General features: G+C 39.8%; 2 protein-coding genes across 2 annotated transcripts; one reads left to right on the top strand and one right to left on the bottom strand.

Moving 5' to 3' along the window:
• Positions 1-6,473: 6,473 nt before the first annotated feature.
• On the top strand, positions 6,474-11,503 carry LOC141657109 (uncharacterized). Its single transcript, XM_074464243.1, has 6 exons — positions 6,474-6,676; positions 7,775-8,029; positions 8,155-8,213; positions 8,555-10,192; positions 10,411-10,558; positions 10,707-11,503. The coding sequence occupies exons 2-6, from the start codon at positions 7,912-7,914 to the stop codon at positions 11,339-11,341; spliced, it is 2,598 nt and encodes an 865-aa protein (XP_074320344.1). The 5' UTR covers positions 6,474-6,676; positions 7,775-7,911; the 3' UTR covers positions 11,342-11,503.
• Positions 11,504-11,838: 335 nt separating this feature from the next.
• Positions 11,839-14,543, bottom strand: LOC141656032 (fluoride export protein 2-like). The gene is made up of 7 exons (XM_074462990.1): positions 14,491-14,543; positions 13,601-14,036; positions 13,436-13,513; positions 13,216-13,314; positions 12,955-13,147; positions 12,464-12,870; positions 11,839-12,374 (listed from the first exon to the last, which is right to left on the bottom strand). The coding sequence occupies exons 2-7, from the start codon at positions 14,015-14,017 to the stop codon at positions 12,156-12,158; spliced, it is 1,413 nt and encodes a 470-aa protein (XP_074319091.1). The 5' UTR covers positions 14,018-14,036; positions 14,491-14,543; the 3' UTR covers positions 11,839-12,155.
• Positions 14,544-16,663: the final 2,120 nt, after the last annotated feature.

Raw genomic sequence — 16,663 nt, 5'->3', positions numbered from 1 at the left:
CTTCTAATACCTACATGATGTGGGAAGTTGCTTACATACTCTCTCCTTGGTCATTGAAAGTTCCCGTGGAATTTAATTCCTACATGAGCAACCAAACACTTTTCCGAAATTCATCCGAATTGGATGAGAGAACTTAATTCCCATGAATTGTATTTTCATTGGAAAATTAAGTTCCTTGATCAACCAAACAACCCCTAAGAGCAATAACAATAGTAATAGTAGAACTTTATATAAAGTTCTTCATATGCCATGTCACAATGCACCAACCCCAATTTTTAAGAACTTTTGTTCACAATAGAAGAATTTAATATGAAGTTCTTAGATAGAAAAAAACCATAAAATAAATAATGTAAAATGGTTTCTCACATTTTACAAAGTTATATTTATTGGTTGTACATTTTCCAATACTTTAGAACTTGGTTCTTATTTTAGAACTTGGTTCTTAAAAATAAGAACAACTTTTAAATGCAATAGAAGAACTTTTGAAATAAAGTTCTTGGTGACAACCCCAATCCTAAGAACTACTATTGCTATTGCTCTAAGTGATTTCTATACAACATGAATAAAGAGGGAAGATACAAATTTTGAAAGGCATCCTTAAGTATTAGTCGCATTACAAAGAGGGAATATATAAATTTACAACATGGTAATTTACCTTAATAAGTTATATTAGGAGAACGTATATCAAGCCGAATTTTTTTTTTTTGGTCAATATATCAAGCCGATGTATTATGGAGTAACATTAATCACTTTTAGACATCTACAAATTGACGAACAATCAATCAATTCGGCATATTAACAATTTGCTTTAACTTTTTTTTTTAATCCTTTTTTTTTCTTCTGAAAAGCATATAAAATAATCACAATTTGGATTTACTCACTTAATATATTAAGCCAATTAGGGCCGTTATGTTCGGATTGTAAAGAATAGGTTTACTGTGATTGTTATTGATTTTCAGTGATTACAAAGGATGGATATATATACAACTTAGTGGTAACTTTTGACTAAGTAAAGTAACATTTGTATAACAACTTTTGACTAAGTAAAGTAACATTTGTTAATTAGTTTGTTGCACGTAGAGATGGATGCTATGACTTCCCATTGATGCTATGACTTCCGATTGATGCTATGACTTCCAATTCATGCTATGACTTCAGTTTGGATATTATTAACATTCCCCCTCAAGATGGACGGGCGAAGACGAAGGCCAATCTTGGACGATAACTCAGTAAAGCGCGGTTTGTGGAGAGGTTTTGTAAGCGTGTCGGCGAGTTGATCAGAACCATTGATATGTTGAACACGAATATGGCCGAGACGTACTTGCTCTTTGACAAAATGGAATGAAAGCGCCAGATGCTTCATTCTTGAATGGAAAACGGGATTGGCGGAGTAATGAGTGGCAGAGAGATTGTCGCAGAATATGACGGGAGCACTAGGGATGTGAACACCGAGCTCCTGAAGAAGGGAAGTGAGCCATAGAAGTTCAGCAGTCGTGTCTGCAACAGCCCTGAACTCGGCTTCAGTGGACGAGCGGGAGACAGCTCGTTGCTTTCGCGATGACCAGCTAATGGGGTTAGAGCCAAGGTAGACAATCATACCAGAGGTCGATACATAATCATTTGTATCACCACCATGATCTGCATCGCAGTAGGCGTGAAGACGAAGAGGGGTCGAGTGCGCTAGCTGAACGCCAAGGTGAAGGGTACCTCGAAGGTAGCGAAGGAGCCTCTTTAGGGCTGTCCAATGAAGAGCAGTTGGGTGCGTAAGGAATTGGGCAAGCTTGTTCACGGAATAGGCAATGTCGGGTCGTGTAAGCGATAAATATTGGAGACTACCAATGATGGCACGGTAATCGGTTTCGTTTTCTTTGGGTTGGTTTGGTTCGGCAGTGAGGGGAGGGTGGGGAAGCATGGGTGTGGATGAAGGATTGCAATCGTGGTAGTTAAATTTGTGCAACAGGTCGTATAGGTATTTAGTTTGGTTGAGATGAAGGCCAAGTTTTGTAGGAGTGACCTCAACACCAAGGAAATAGGATAAGGGACCAAGGTCTTTTAATGAGAATTTGGTTGCTATTTTTTGAATGAAGGCAGTAATATGGTTTTGATTCGGACCGGTGACGATGATATCGTCAACATAAACAAGGACAAGAAGGGTTGTTTGGGCCGTGACAGAGATGAAGAGGGACGGGTCAGAAACCGAGTTTTTGAAGCCATTGGTGAGCAGATAGTTCTTGAGCTCGGTATACCAGGCTCTCGGGGCTTGTTTTAGCCCATAGAGAGCTTTGTTTAGCTTGCAAACATAATCGGGTTTATCAGTGTCGACGAAGCCAGGAGGTTGAATCATGAATACAGTATCAGTAAGATGACCTTGAAGAAAGGCATTATTAACATCAATTTGTCGTAGATGCCAGCGTTGAGAAACAGCGATGGTGAGAATTAGTCGTATGGTTGTTGGTTTGATAACGGGACTGAAGGTTTCCGAGTAATCAATACCCGGTCTTTGGTGAAATCCTTTGGCGACTAAACGAGCTTTGTGTTGTTTTAAGCTTCCATCCGGATTGTACTTGATTCGATATACCCATTTGCAGCCAATGAGGTTTTGGGCATGAGTTCGGGGTACAAGGGTCCATGTGTGGTTACGAAGGAGTGCTTGGTGTTCTTCAATCATGGCGGCACGCCAACGGGGGTCAATGAGGGCTTGTTTTGTCGTTGTGGGTGTGGTGTGAGTGACGGGTGAGAGAGCTAATTTGGCATAGCGAGGGTTAGGGCAAGTAATGTTGTTGGATAATCGGGTGTTGTGACGGTGAGACGGTGGGGGAGGTGGCGGTGGTGGAGGGGGTGGAGAATGAGAGGTAGTAGGGGACATGGTAGAGGGAGTTGTGGTTGAGGAGGAGGAAGGGGAATTGGGGGTGTTGGCAGGGGAGGGAGTAGGGGTGCGAGGAGAGTTAGGGGATGCGGATGAGGTGGGGTTAGGAGGACTACCCGGTGGAATTTGGTCAGGAGGTGGGATGGTGGTGTAGGGTATACGGAGGTCGAGGAGAGGAAGGGTTAGGGTGCACCACCGGTCAGTGGAGGGGGTGGTGGTTGGCTCGGTTTTGGAGAGGGTGAGATAGGGAAATTCAGTTTCTATGAACTTAACATGGCGAGAGGTATATAGCTTGCGAGATAAGGGATCATAACAAAGGTAGGCACTTTGTGTGGTAGAATAACCAACAAAGATACAAGGTGTTGAGCGATTTTCGAGCTTATGGGTTGTGTATGGTCGAAGCCACGGAAAGGAGAGACATCCAAAGGGACGAAGTTTGTGATAGTTCGGTGGTTGATGATGAAGAACTTCATAAGGGGATTTATTTTGGAGGGTTGGGCTGGGTAACCGATTAATGAGATAAGCGGCTGTGGTAAATGCATATGGCCAAAAGGTGGTTGGAAGATGAGCTTGGGTTAGGAGTGCTAGGCCGGTTTCGACAATGTGTCGGTGACGGCGTTCCGCAAAACCGTTATGCTCGGGTGTGTGAGGTGGCGAGGTGAGATGGGTAATGCCTTCGTTAAGAAGGGCGGGATTTAATTTTTTGTATTCCCCTCCATTATCGGAATAAAATTGCCGAATTGGTTTATTAAAGTATTTTTCGACAATAGATTTAAAGCGATGAAACGTGACTAAGGTATCGGATTTATTCTTGATAGGATATAGCCAAAAATAGTGACTATAGTGATCAACAAAGATGATATAATATTTATAATTATCATGGGAAAGAAGGGGTGCAGTCCATACGTCGGAATAGACGAGGTCGAGAGGGGCCTGCGAGGTAAGAGTTGAAACGGAAAATGGTAATTTTTGACTTTTATTCATTAGACAAGCAGTACAATGAGAAAAATTTGAAATACGTAAATTGAAATTTGCGTTTAATAAATTGAGTGTGGCATTGGAAGGGTGGCCAAGACGGTGATGCCACGAGTTTGAGGTTGCAGAGTAGGCGTGGGTGGAAGATGATGGAGTCCATTCATAGGAGCCTTCACGGAAGTGACCTTGAAGGAGTGTTTGACCCGTTTGTTTGTCCTTGAAACAAAAAGAGTCAGATGAGAAAGAAGCAATGGCATTATTATCGTTGCAAAATTGGGAAACAGAAAGCAATTTACGAGAAATGGTGGGAACAACTAAGACATTATTAAACTTAAGAGAATGGTAAGAAAATGAACCATGATGAGTGATTTGGAGCGAGGATCCATCCCCAATAATAAGGTCATCAGGCCCATCATAGGAGGTGTGAAGGGAGAGGGTGTTGATGTCGTCAACAATGTGGTGCGAGGCACCACTGTCGACTAGGTAAGAAGCAGAGGACGGGTTGGAAGAAGCGGAGGCAGTATTGGCATAAGGGCGAGTCTGCTTTGTCGGTGGGGGAGGAAAAGTGACGTTGGGATAGTCGCGTTTGAAGTCGGGGCAGTCAGAGATGACATGGCCCTTATGTCGACAGTATTGACAGCGACCTAAGAAGGGTTTTGGGGCTTGGTTGTTGTTTTGGTTGGGTTGTGGATAACGGGTAGGATTAGGGGAGTGATAGGTGGAGCGGTTTTGGGTGTTGGGTTGCTGGTAGCGCGGGGCAGAGGGGTTGTAATAACGGGTTGTGGCAGCATGAGCGGAAGGGTTGAAGGAGGTGGTAGAGTTTTGTTTGTGAACAATGAGCTCATGGTTGATAAGCTTTTCATGTAAGGTTTCAAAAGTGATGGGTACATCGCGTGCTCGAACGGCATCGATGACTGATTTGTATAAGGTTTGGTCGAGGCCGTCGAGAATTTGAGAGGTGATATCCTCATTGTCTACGGGTTTGCCGAGTTGTGCTAGGTTGGCAGCGCAAGTTTTGATCGCGAGCATATAGTCCGAGATGGATTTGTCACCAAGGGTGATGTTACGAAGACGGTTTTTTAATTGTAAGATGTGGCCACGGGAGGGGTTTGCGTAGGTTGTTTCAAGTAGAGTCCAGGCGGCATGAGAGGTTGTTGCGTCAAGGATTATGGGTGAGACCGAGTCATCAAGGGTTCCGGCAAGGGCACCTAAGATGAGTTGGTCTTGTTTGAACCAAGTGTTAAAGGCAGGGTTTGGTTCGGGGTCGGGATTGGGTTTGGATTCCGTGGGTGTTGGCGTGGTTGTTTTTGGTGGTGGTGTTGATGTGCCATCGAGGAAGCAGAACAACCCGAAACCTTGTAGGAGTCGGGTTATCTGAAATCGCCATGAGCGATAGGTGGTGGGTGTTAGCTTGCGGCAGGTAGGGAAGGAGATGGACAAGAGGGGTTTTGTTGGTTCATCGGCATTCGGGATTAGGGCATTGGAGTGGTTGGCCATGGGTACGTGAATGACGAGCACAAGGACGAGAAGCAAGGTTAGGATCGATATGGGAGTTGATACCATGTAAAGAATAGGTTTACTGTGATTGTTATTGATTTTCAGTGATTACAAAGGATGGATATATATACAACTTAGTGGTAACTTTTGACTAAGTAAAGTAACATTTGTATAACAACTTTTGACTAAGTAAAGTAACATTTGTTAATTAGTTTGTTGCACGTAGAGATGGATGCTATGACTTCCCATTGATGCTATGACTTCCGATTGATGCTATGACTTCCAATTGATGCTATGACTTCAGTTTGGATATTATTAACACGGATCTCAGGCACACCAATGCAACCAACGTCCGCCATGTAATATTTAAGCACAAAACTCCACTAAATCCAAAGACGGGCCTCCTTTTCTTTCTCCCGTCACTCTCTTGACTTTTCTATATGGATTTTTAAAAAATCCTTTTTACTTATTTTTTATATTCATAATAAATCGGTATTTAATCAAACGAATCGGTATTTAATCAAACGAGAACAAATGATTGAGCTCTCATTTTTCAAAAAGAAAAATGACACTGTCCAAACACGGGAAGTGGTTTCCGTGTTGTGCCAGTGAAGAAAATGTCGACCCAAGCACGTGTCGTGCTTCGGTGTGTCTAAGCAATTCCTTCATTAACCTTTTTTCTTTATATTATAACTGTGTCATGCTCAAGTGACCCGATAAATCTATCTGAATGATCCGAACCCGAGTATGAATCAACCCGACTAACCCGACCCATAAATGACCCGAACTCGATAATACTATCACGACGTAATATGACCCGAACTCGATATAACCCGACCTAATCATACCAATTAAAACCCGACTCGACTGACACCTTTAGGGGTACCTCGAGTAGATCTATCATCCTTGAATTAGAAAAGTAGACCATTTGTCTCTTGTCATTGTTTTTTCGTAATTTGAACTCTCATTCTTGGCAAAGAGACGTTGCAATGCCTCATAATTTTCTATTATGAGTGTCACATGTTTCCAAACCATTTATCCGTTTTAATAGACCCCCCCAAACTTTAAATAAAATTAAAAATAAAATTCTAAATAGAAAATATAAATAAGCACCCCCACATTTAATGCTTGAACTACGCTTTCAGTAATCAGACTCGAAACTTTCCGTCATTTGTGTAACAACAAACTGTGCGTCTCTCAAATTAATTGCTGATCAAACTGTTCTTCATTTTTGTAACATCCCCAGAAAAATATAGTCGTTAGTCAACATTTATACTACACAAAAACAACTAGATTCAGAGGCATTGGAGAATTCTCAATTTCCAATCTTTTTTAATTGTAAGTTGTTAATTTGCAATTTTTATTGGATTTTAGATTTGGGTTTTTGATTTTGTGTTGTTTTGTGTATAAAGTTTCTATCTTTGTTACTGATAATGCTGATACTTTGGTTTTTTTGGTAATTAATGAAGTGGGTTTTTGTTTGATCATGTAATTAGTGGCGGAGTCGGGATTTGTAGTTTTAGGTGGAAATTTTACGGGGCAAACTAGTAATGCGATAAGGTAAACTAAATAATAAAACAAAATTTAATTAAAAGTTTCAAAATATTCATTATCGCCTCTGTTAGCTAGCCCCCTTAGTTCCGCAACTGCCCTTTTAAATTTAGAGTCACTTATGTGATGAATGTTTGATTTTGCAATCAAGTTTCTGTGATTAATCAAGCAAAAGCTGCAAAACTGGTGTATATGATCATGATGAATTTGCTTTATAATGCTGCAGTTCTATTGTTTTCATCTTTTGATTGTTCATTTGGATGTTTAAGTTTGTTTTAAGTTATGTGATCGGTGGAATTATCGGAATTTGGTTACTGATTAAATATCAGATTGGTTGTTTTGAGCTAATTGTGAATGCCTCTAATCGCCACAGAAGTATTACACTTGGCATACTTGATCCGTTTTAAGTTTAAGATGGATATTGCCGTCTTAAACAAGAATTTGTGTATAACTAGGGTTTAGTTGTGGCCGCATTGGCAGTAGTAAGTAGTAAGACTTCGATGCAAATGTATTCAATTTCCGCAGTCAGTTAACATAGTGTCGCGTGGAAAATTTGAAAGTTGTCATCATACGGACCATAGATTTTAGTTCTTTTGTTCAACACCAAGATTTTGGTAAATGCACGAAAAAAAGGTTTTACAGTGTCTTGAGGCCCCATGTAGACACATGGGTCCTTCAGTACCAACCTATGAAGCTATGATCATGCTAACGAATGTCGGGTTTGACTGAGTACAGTTATCAATCATGTGTAGAATGTAGATCCAATTATTAGACAGATCTTAATTGTAGCATGCCAGCTGCCCTGTATGCCACATGTTTATGTTGATGTAACCTGTATTTGCTAAAATAATTTTCATCCTCATGAATTATAGATTTCGTCTACAGATATTACTTATTTTGAATTGCTGATCGGAGTCAAAAATCACCAATTCGCCATATAGACCGAAGTTATTTAGGTACTCATTGGAGTGGACATGAAACTGTAAAGGTTGAAACAAGGTTGAAGTTTGTAGATAACAAGCATGGGTGGTGAAAGGCATGGATCAAAGAGCGGGCGTTATGTAGGTGGCTTCTTGCAGCTGTTTGACTGGAATGCAAAGTCAAGGAAAAAACTTTTTCCTAGCACATCCGATTTACAAGGTGATATTATATTGCAATATCTATCTGTGGATTCATTAGCTTTACTCAAAGCCTCACATGTTATGTTATTTGATCATTAGCCATTATCAGCTGACATTCTCGGTGTCCCTTTTTTTATTGGACAGAGCAACCAAAGCAAGGGAAGAAATGCCAGGATAATTTGCCGATCACCCGGATGCATGTGGTGAGAGCTTGCTCATCATATACTGAGAACTTATAGTAGGAAATGGAATATTTTATTGACCAAAATAAAATACTCCATCCATTGCCTTTCTATAATCCCCAATTGACTTCGGTGGTCAAATGACTTCGACTTTCATGGATATTTTCTTAATAATATACAAACGTATTTTAAAAAATAATAAATGAAAATAGTTTTTTTTTTTTTTTTTTAATAAATCAGACACGGCAAACTTTACCTTGTATCTACTGCTGGTTAACATTGACATTGGTTTACCATCAAAGTCAAATAGGGACAGTAAACTTGGGATGAAGGTAGCAATTCATTTGACTTATACCATGCAGGTTGAAGAAGAGGATTTTGGCGCTGGATTAAGTACTCGAGGAGGAAGTGAATATAGCTATGCATCATCGGTCACAGATGATGATGGATATGGAACAAAAGCTCCAGGGGTAGTGGCTAGGCTCATGGGACTTGATTCCTTACCAACATCTAATGCTGTGGATCCATACTCTAGTCCCTTTTTCGATTCTCTTTCACTTCAGGATGCTTCATTTAGAGAGCGACATTTCGAGTCCTATAGAGATCGTCAAGCTATGGAGTCTAGCTCAAAGATTGGAAAGACCTCTAGAAATTCGACATTGCCTAATAAACCGATTGAGAAGTTCCAATCTGAAATGTTACCCCCAAAATCAGCTAAAACAATTCCTATCACTCATCATAAGCTTTTATCACCCATCAAGAGCCCTATATTTGTCCCATCTCGGGATGCGGCTCATATTATGGAATATGCATCGAAAATCATCGAGCCGGGACCTCAGGCTACTTCCCGAGCAAAAATAACGTCTTTAGGGTCGTCCTCGGTTCCCCTAAAGGTACGAGAAATGAGAGGAAAAGTGGAAGCATCTCAGAGACCTTTAAAGGCCACTGAACCTTCACATAGAGAAGTCGAGCCCATTGCTACCAAGTATCTAAAAAGACAGCCTATGAACAAGAGCGCGAATGGAGGAAAAGTTTATCCAAGTAGGGATGATGGTTCTGCGAATGGAGGAAAAGTTGATCAAAGTAGGGATGATGGTTCTTCTACTAATAAGTATCAAGGGAAGTCGATTTCACTTGCTATCCAGGCAAAAGTCAATGTCCAGAAAAGGGAAGGCTTGACTTCTAATAGAAGTTTAGCTTCAGAAGAACAGGGTGACGGCACGAAGTCAACTCAGTTATCCAGGAACCAAGTGAGTAGCTCAAAGAGTTCCAATAGGAAATCCTTAACTCAAACCACATCTGTGCTAAGGCAAAATAACCAGAAGCAAAACTGTCCTAAAACGTCAATGGATATGTCAACTGGTAAAAAGGCGGTCACTGAGGATTCTTCTCGAGGGCAACATAAAACCTTGACTAGAGATTGTGGCCCCAGAACAAGCTCTAGGAAATCTAGCTTACACGTAAGGGATGACGATAAGAGCACTCCTTATTCTGGAGCCAAGAATGCTCCTAGGAAGAAAAGATCTGCTGATAACATGCTTGAAAGAAAACAGGAAAACCCAAGCCAATCTAGCTTGGTTACCGATAGGCAATTCACTTGGATAGAAGATAACCGGAGGAAAGGAATGGATGTTGTTTCCTTTACATTCAGTGCTCCAATTACGCGATCATTGTCTGAGAAAAGCACTGATCTTTATACTGATGAAAGAAGTAAAACACTAAGAAATTCTGATATTACTAAACTATCTTCCCCGGGATTTAGTGGGTTAAAAGGTGATGCTTTGAGTATTTTGCTGGAACAAAAGCTGAAAGAATTAGCGTCAAACCTAGGGAGTCCCCATAGCTTCGCGAAGACGGGTAGAACTGCAGAATCTTCACCTGGCAGTGTAGAGAGTGCTATTGGGAAGGCCCGAGAAAAAGCAGCTCAACGGGAGCTTCGAGTGAATGGTGAGAATAGCCAGATGTATTCTCAATCTATCAGAAGGACTTTCAACTTTCAGGTAAACAATGTCATGCATAGTTTTATCTTGTAAATTACTCCGGACAGTTTTACTACCCAAATTCATGCACTGTTCTGCTAGGGTAGTTGTAGCAACGGCGGAGTCCCCCGAGACATGAAACTTTAATGCTGTTCATGAATTTTCTTTGTCAAATCCCCAAAAGTTATGCTATTAATTCTATTAAAACAAGAATGGCTGAAATTATTTCTGCTTTTCAGGCAGGGGAAGCAGTGGAAGATTATAATAAGAACACAGAAATTAAACAATGGAATCCTCATATCCCCAGTCCCGTCTCGATTCTGGAACCTTCTATGTTGACAGAAAGTTGCTATTCTTCAGAGAGCTTAACAAGTAGCAGCACAGAAGGTAATAACAGTAATGCAATATCCCAAATCTGTTCCATAAGGGGTTTTATTATGCTTTCCCTACTATAAAAAAAAGTTATTTTTCCTGCAAACCATTGACTTATTAGTAGCTCTACTGCTAAAAAGGTTTAATTTTTTTACTTTTTCAGAGAGTAAACCCTGCTCATCAGTATGGGCTCGGGAAGTGGTTAGTTCGAGTTCTGTACAAAAGTTCCATCCTATGGAAATCGATAAGGACACATCAGATTCAGCTTCATCTCAGATTACCGCGATAAAAAGTTCCGTGAAAAGAACTTCATCTGAACTAGGATATGTAAAGAACATACTTTGTAATGTGGAGTTAATGTTTAAGGATTATATGACGGGTAGAACACGAGAAATAGTGAACCCACACCTCTTTGACCAGATGGAAAGACGGGCGCTAATGGGACCCGGAGAGACTAAACTCGAGAGGAAAGTGTTATTTGATTGTGTTGGCGAGTGCTTGGATTTGAAGTGCCAACGATTTGTTGGAGGCGGGTTTGACACATGGAGGAAAGGTGTAGCGACGTTGAAGAGAAAGGAGAGACTAGGTGAAGAAGTATATAAGGAGATTGAAGGTTGGAGAAGCTTGGGAAATTGTATGGTTGATGAGCTTGTGGACAAGGATATGAGTAGTAAATATGGAAGATGGTTGGATTTTGAAGTTGATGAATTCATGCTTGGTGTTGAAATTGAAGGCAACATTCTAGATTCTATGGTTGGTGAAATCGTTGAAGATTTGTTAGCCTCGTTGTGTTGTTAGCACAAGGGTAAGGCTCCAGACATCCGATCCCCCTGCCTGCAATTTTCGGGAGCCATTGAGATTTGAGGCGCTGGGGTAATATTGTTGTATTTGTCATTCTTTCCTTTATAATGTAAATTATTGGATTATCTTCTTTGATAATTCATCCCCAATTCTTTGAAATCATTTTGAAGTGCAGCTTAGATCATTTATCATGATTTAATGAAATTGTTCATATTTTTGTTACACTACACTATATACAAGAAACAAAAGTCAGCTACAATCATCATCGACTTTGGAAAAACTCGAGTTCATGATACGCATGCTGCAATGTTAAAACTCAGAAGGGAGATTGATTTTGCTGCCAATATGGTCCTATCAAGCTAGTATTTGGACTAGAAGTATATCAACAAAAGATAAACACCTTAAAAACTTTTGAAACGGTTGTTCCGGAAATTAAACACACAATGTGACAGTAAAATTGAGAGAATGACACACAAAACTCAACAGAAAACCCATTTGAAAATTCTTTACATTTATGCTTCATAGTACATGTATAAATTCCAACAAAGTAAACTTAACAAGTGGTTTTACAACTTCAAAGTCACTTTTACAACACAAATTCTTATTTCAGGCGGTCTTAAGTTAAGACTTACTCACAACCGATTTAAATAATATTAAAATTAAAGGGGATTGTTTGAGACTGAGAGGTCTTCACTTAATACCGTCCTAAGCAAAACCTACTAGTTTTACAATGACACTCCAATGTACAAGTATACACATACATTGTCATCATGCCATGCTAAGTTGCAGAGATGATAGCATCATCAATAATCTACTTATAGCCCAAAGTCCAGACAGGTACAGAATATATCAGGGTTGCAAAGGCAAACGACACTCCGATTGTGATAGTCGCATATGCATAAGCTCTCCATGGTTTGCTGCTCTGTCTCATTGAATTAAATTCAGCTATGAAGGCTGGAACTGTGCTTAAACAACCTACAAAGCCGAATTGTACAGCCGAGGCAACCATATCACACTTCCTTGTATCAACCTGTCATACAGAAATACATACATGATCTGCTCAACAACTAAAAATACAAATATAATGATAAAAATACGTCGATGGAAGCAAGATATTACAGTTTTCTTTAGTATAGCAAGTGCTGCCATCATACAAACAGCAGAGATATTAGCAGTGAGTGTTCCGAAAGGGATCCATCTTAAGGAGCCTGACTCGCCTACTCCACGGCCGTTCAGACTAGCAAGCCACCATCTGACCCAGACACCGAAAGGAGCAAAGAAACAAGCCAACCAAAGCTGAGCTTTACTACCGCCTTTCTTAAAGTCTTTCTTCTCCAATATCCCAAATGTAGTCCACAACCCTCCCCACATTAAGATCAACACCACGATAACTATCAGATGACGCTTAACGTTGTTTCTGTTCAACCTGTGAGTACTCGAACCTATTCCAACTTGTCTAAGGAGATACTTGAAACCCTTGGCTGTCTCGATGCCAAAATTGAAAGAGTATGAAGAAAGAAACAAGCCTGTCAGAGCCACAAATAATCAGTTACGTGTATAGTGGAAACTTTGGTAAGACGGTCTCACAGAAGAACACGGTCAACCATTACCTATAAGAAGACCTATAATGGCATAAACCCATTTTCCATGAACACTAAGGTCAACCATTTGAAGAATCCAACCACTAAATGCTGTAAGGGAACCGAGATAACCACTTGTTAATCCAATTGCTAGTTGATCGGACACACGAGATATGTCGCCTTTGAAGACAACACCTAACCATCCCATCAAGAAAGAACCAACCTACAAGTATGAACAAATTTCATTAGGGAAAGTTAAAAGTAAACACAAGCTGACACTGTCAGACATACCATATTTGCAGGAAGGCCTAAGTACAAAATGCCAGTGTAACTCGTGACAGCTGCCACGCTCGGGCCAAATACTTCTCTCAGAAGATAACAGCTTAGCACCTGGTCCATTGTATAAATAAAAGGATTATTTCAGATGTTTATTTGCGCATATTATCGACAGGACCAGCCTCCTAAATGACTAAGTTACATAATTAATTCATATATTCCATGTAAATCTTACCCCAATAATTGCAAAGAAGGACAAATACGCGAGGCAGGCGACATATTCCACAGAAGGTGGCACGTCTTTCTGCTGCTCCTGCTGATAAGAGCATAAAGTCAGAAATCATTTATGTAAAATCAAAACTAGTGAAGAGCCTAAAGTCTGCATATGCACAAAACCAACCTGTTTCTCCAGCAAGGTTACATCAGTGGAAACTGGCTTACTGGTTTCTGACACTGGATAGACTGCACGTGATTTAATAGGACCATATGACTCGAGCAAATCCTCTTGGACAGAAAAAGCGACTCCTCGATCCATTGAGAAACGAAGGCTTCTTGGACTTTCTCTTCTACTGAGTTCTCTGTCTCCAACATCCGCGGCTTGTGAAACTATTTCGTTTTCTATATCCTCACCCAACTGCATGTATGCAGAAACGGGCACATCCAAAAATCTTAACTGAGAGGCTCCAACACTACTTGTCCGTGCTTTCGAGCTGTTTTCTCTCTGAATGGTAAGAACTACTTCATTTTCTTTGACATTTTCTCCTGAAGTCGGACTGCCATTGTCTTTGACGTTGATATTTTGATTGTTAGCTGCCATATTTGTCCAGACAATTTCCCTGGAACACGAGTTAAAAGATGAGTTCAATTTGAAGTTACCAGTTTTGTTGGTACGTCTTCCGTTAAGAATAATGCTTCTTGGGAATTGAGTTTAAATTCTAAGGAAGGAGGGGATGGAAGGGGCCATTTCCCCTCCGAAATCAATTTTGATTAAACTTGGAGGAGGGAATCCTTCCATTAAAACAAACCTAGAAGTCAAAAGTTGTAAATGAACATCGTCTTCTAATAATCAGTACGTGTTATATAAACAAGTGGCGGTGAAAACTATCCTTATGAAATTGGGCAAAAGGCAGAATCATGTAATAACTACTCTTTAATAAAGATGAGCTCCAACCCTGCAGGTTGTAGTTCATAATCAAGACAAGCTTTAGTCGAACTTTGACAGTCAGACGTACATGAGCGCATCAACTACGCCTACTGGCAGAGAATAACAAACAACGGAATTCCACTTACCAAATGCAGATCTCCGGGATATAATTCTTAGTGCTAAGGCATGATCAAGTTACCTCTATTTATAAACTTGCAGCAAGAGCGTGTCACCGGAAATACAGAAACCATTTGCAGCTTAAAAATTAACAACTTGAGCACCTGTAGCTTTCAGTGCAGCTAAAAATTTTTCGCTTGCATCAGTTAAACACTGCAATATCTGTTATATAAAACTGAATTTAATATTTTTCTGTTAAAACATGATATCATCCATGTAATCAGCTATTATACCAGTTTCCTGATCCTTAAACCTTATTAGTCCGTCGTCAAAATTTGAGACAAAAATCAGCTGTCAACCACATAGATCGCGTTGCGTACGCTAGCTGCATTTTAACACAAGTAGGTAGGATACAAGTACTAAAAGAACACAATTTGAAACGTAGACGAACTTACATTCGTCTGCGTTCTCATAACCAAACAAATAAAGCAACATTTAAAATTGGCTAATGCAACCTACTTGCATATTAATTATTCTGTATATTCCATTTGATTTTAGGAATGCAATATTGCATAGATTATAATTGGTCCAGGGACAATTTTGCTCTAACCTAACTCGAAACAGAAGGACCGCGGCGCGATGTTTTTCGTTATGTCTCTGGATGCATCTTTGCTCTGACCTTGTAACCAGTTTTTTCTGCCTTTTCAGCTCAATGGAGAGATCATCCAAATTCCAAAGTACTAACAAAAAAAAATTATTCACAAATTAGAGCTTTGTATATTCCATTAAATTATTGTTGTCACAACTAGAGTCGGCAAAGTCTGACCCGACCCGAGTTCAAGCAAATCCAACCCAACCCGTCTAAGACCCGAAAATGTTGAAATCTATAACATACCCGATCCGATTATGACCCGTGACCTGACCTAATCCGATTAGAGCTTACTTGAAACCAAACCCGACCCAGCCTGAGATGGCCTGTAACCCAAATCCGACCGGATATTGGCTTTGACCCGACCCTACAACCGACCCGGCCCAAAAGATAACCCGATATTGACCTGATACAAAAGATAACCTGACATTAACTCGAAATATAACCCAGATAATAAAATGTTGAAAAAAAATAATGAAAAATTAAGGTGATAAAGACTAAAATAAACCGACATTCTGAATGATTTTTATAAATTATGTAAAACTAATTAACCTTATAATTTGCGAAATAATGACCATAACTCAAACATGTAAAATCGGGTTGGGCCATTTTGGATCGGGCAGTTCGGGTGCGTCATATTTTCTTGTTAAATCGGGTCGAGTTATTTAGGGTTTCGGGTTTGTTTCGATATGTTTTTTTTTTCTTGCAGTCGATTTGTTGGTCGCCTCATTCTCTAGCCAATGATTAAGAATGAAAAAATTAAGAATGAAAAAAAGTAGGTTTAATATTACTCACTACCTATTTTTAGTTTAATTTTGGTGATTAATTCTTTATTTTTGTATTACTACCTATTTTTAGTTGAGTTTTGATTATTAATTCTTTATTTTAACGTAAACAGTTATAAAGTGTGCTACTTTTAAAATAGTCATTTCAAGAAATATTTGTTTTATTAGAGTTATGTTTGGTCGAGTCATTTTCGGGTCGAATGGTTTTGAGTAAGGTCATTTCAGGTCAGGTTAATTCCGAGTCACCAAAGTTCAAGTCATGTTTGGGCTAGGTCAGATCAATTTTGAATTCAGGTCACATTCGAAGGTTGTAGTTTGGATCATTTTCAAGCATCGGTCAACTGGGTCGAGTTGGTTTTGTCAAATTTACCATCGGGTTGGTATTGCCAAGTTAATACCCAAGTAACCCGATCAACCCGACCCAATGAATGTTCTCTTTAGATAAATTTAATTTGAATGACGTAACATTTATCTTAAGAGGAGTAGGATGCGACAAGAGAGTTTGATGGTCATATAGGTTGCAATTGGAAGTTTGAGTGTTGGTGTAGAATAAGGATGGATTTGTGTGATGGTCGATTTTATTACAGGTAATGGCAGTGCTCGTAGTAGTATGATGTTTAGGAGTGTGATTAAGATTCGATAGTGTTAACGGATTGTGTGAGGATGTTTATGTGTGTGAGTAAACTTCGAGGACGAAGTTCGTTTTAAGGGTGGTAGAATGTAACATTCCGTCTTGATGGTTGAGGTTGCTAGTGGGTGTTATAGAAG

The sequence above is a fragment of the Silene latifolia genome, chromosome 5, assembly GCF_048544455.1.
Source record: "Silene latifolia isolate original U9 population chromosome 5, ASM4854445v1, whole genome shotgun sequence".
NCBI classification, from domain to species: Eukaryota; Viridiplantae; Streptophyta; class Magnoliopsida; order Caryophyllales; family Caryophyllaceae; genus Silene; species Silene latifolia.
Note: the sequence above shows the minus strand (reverse complement) of the source record. Positions and strands in the feature narration are given on the sequence as shown.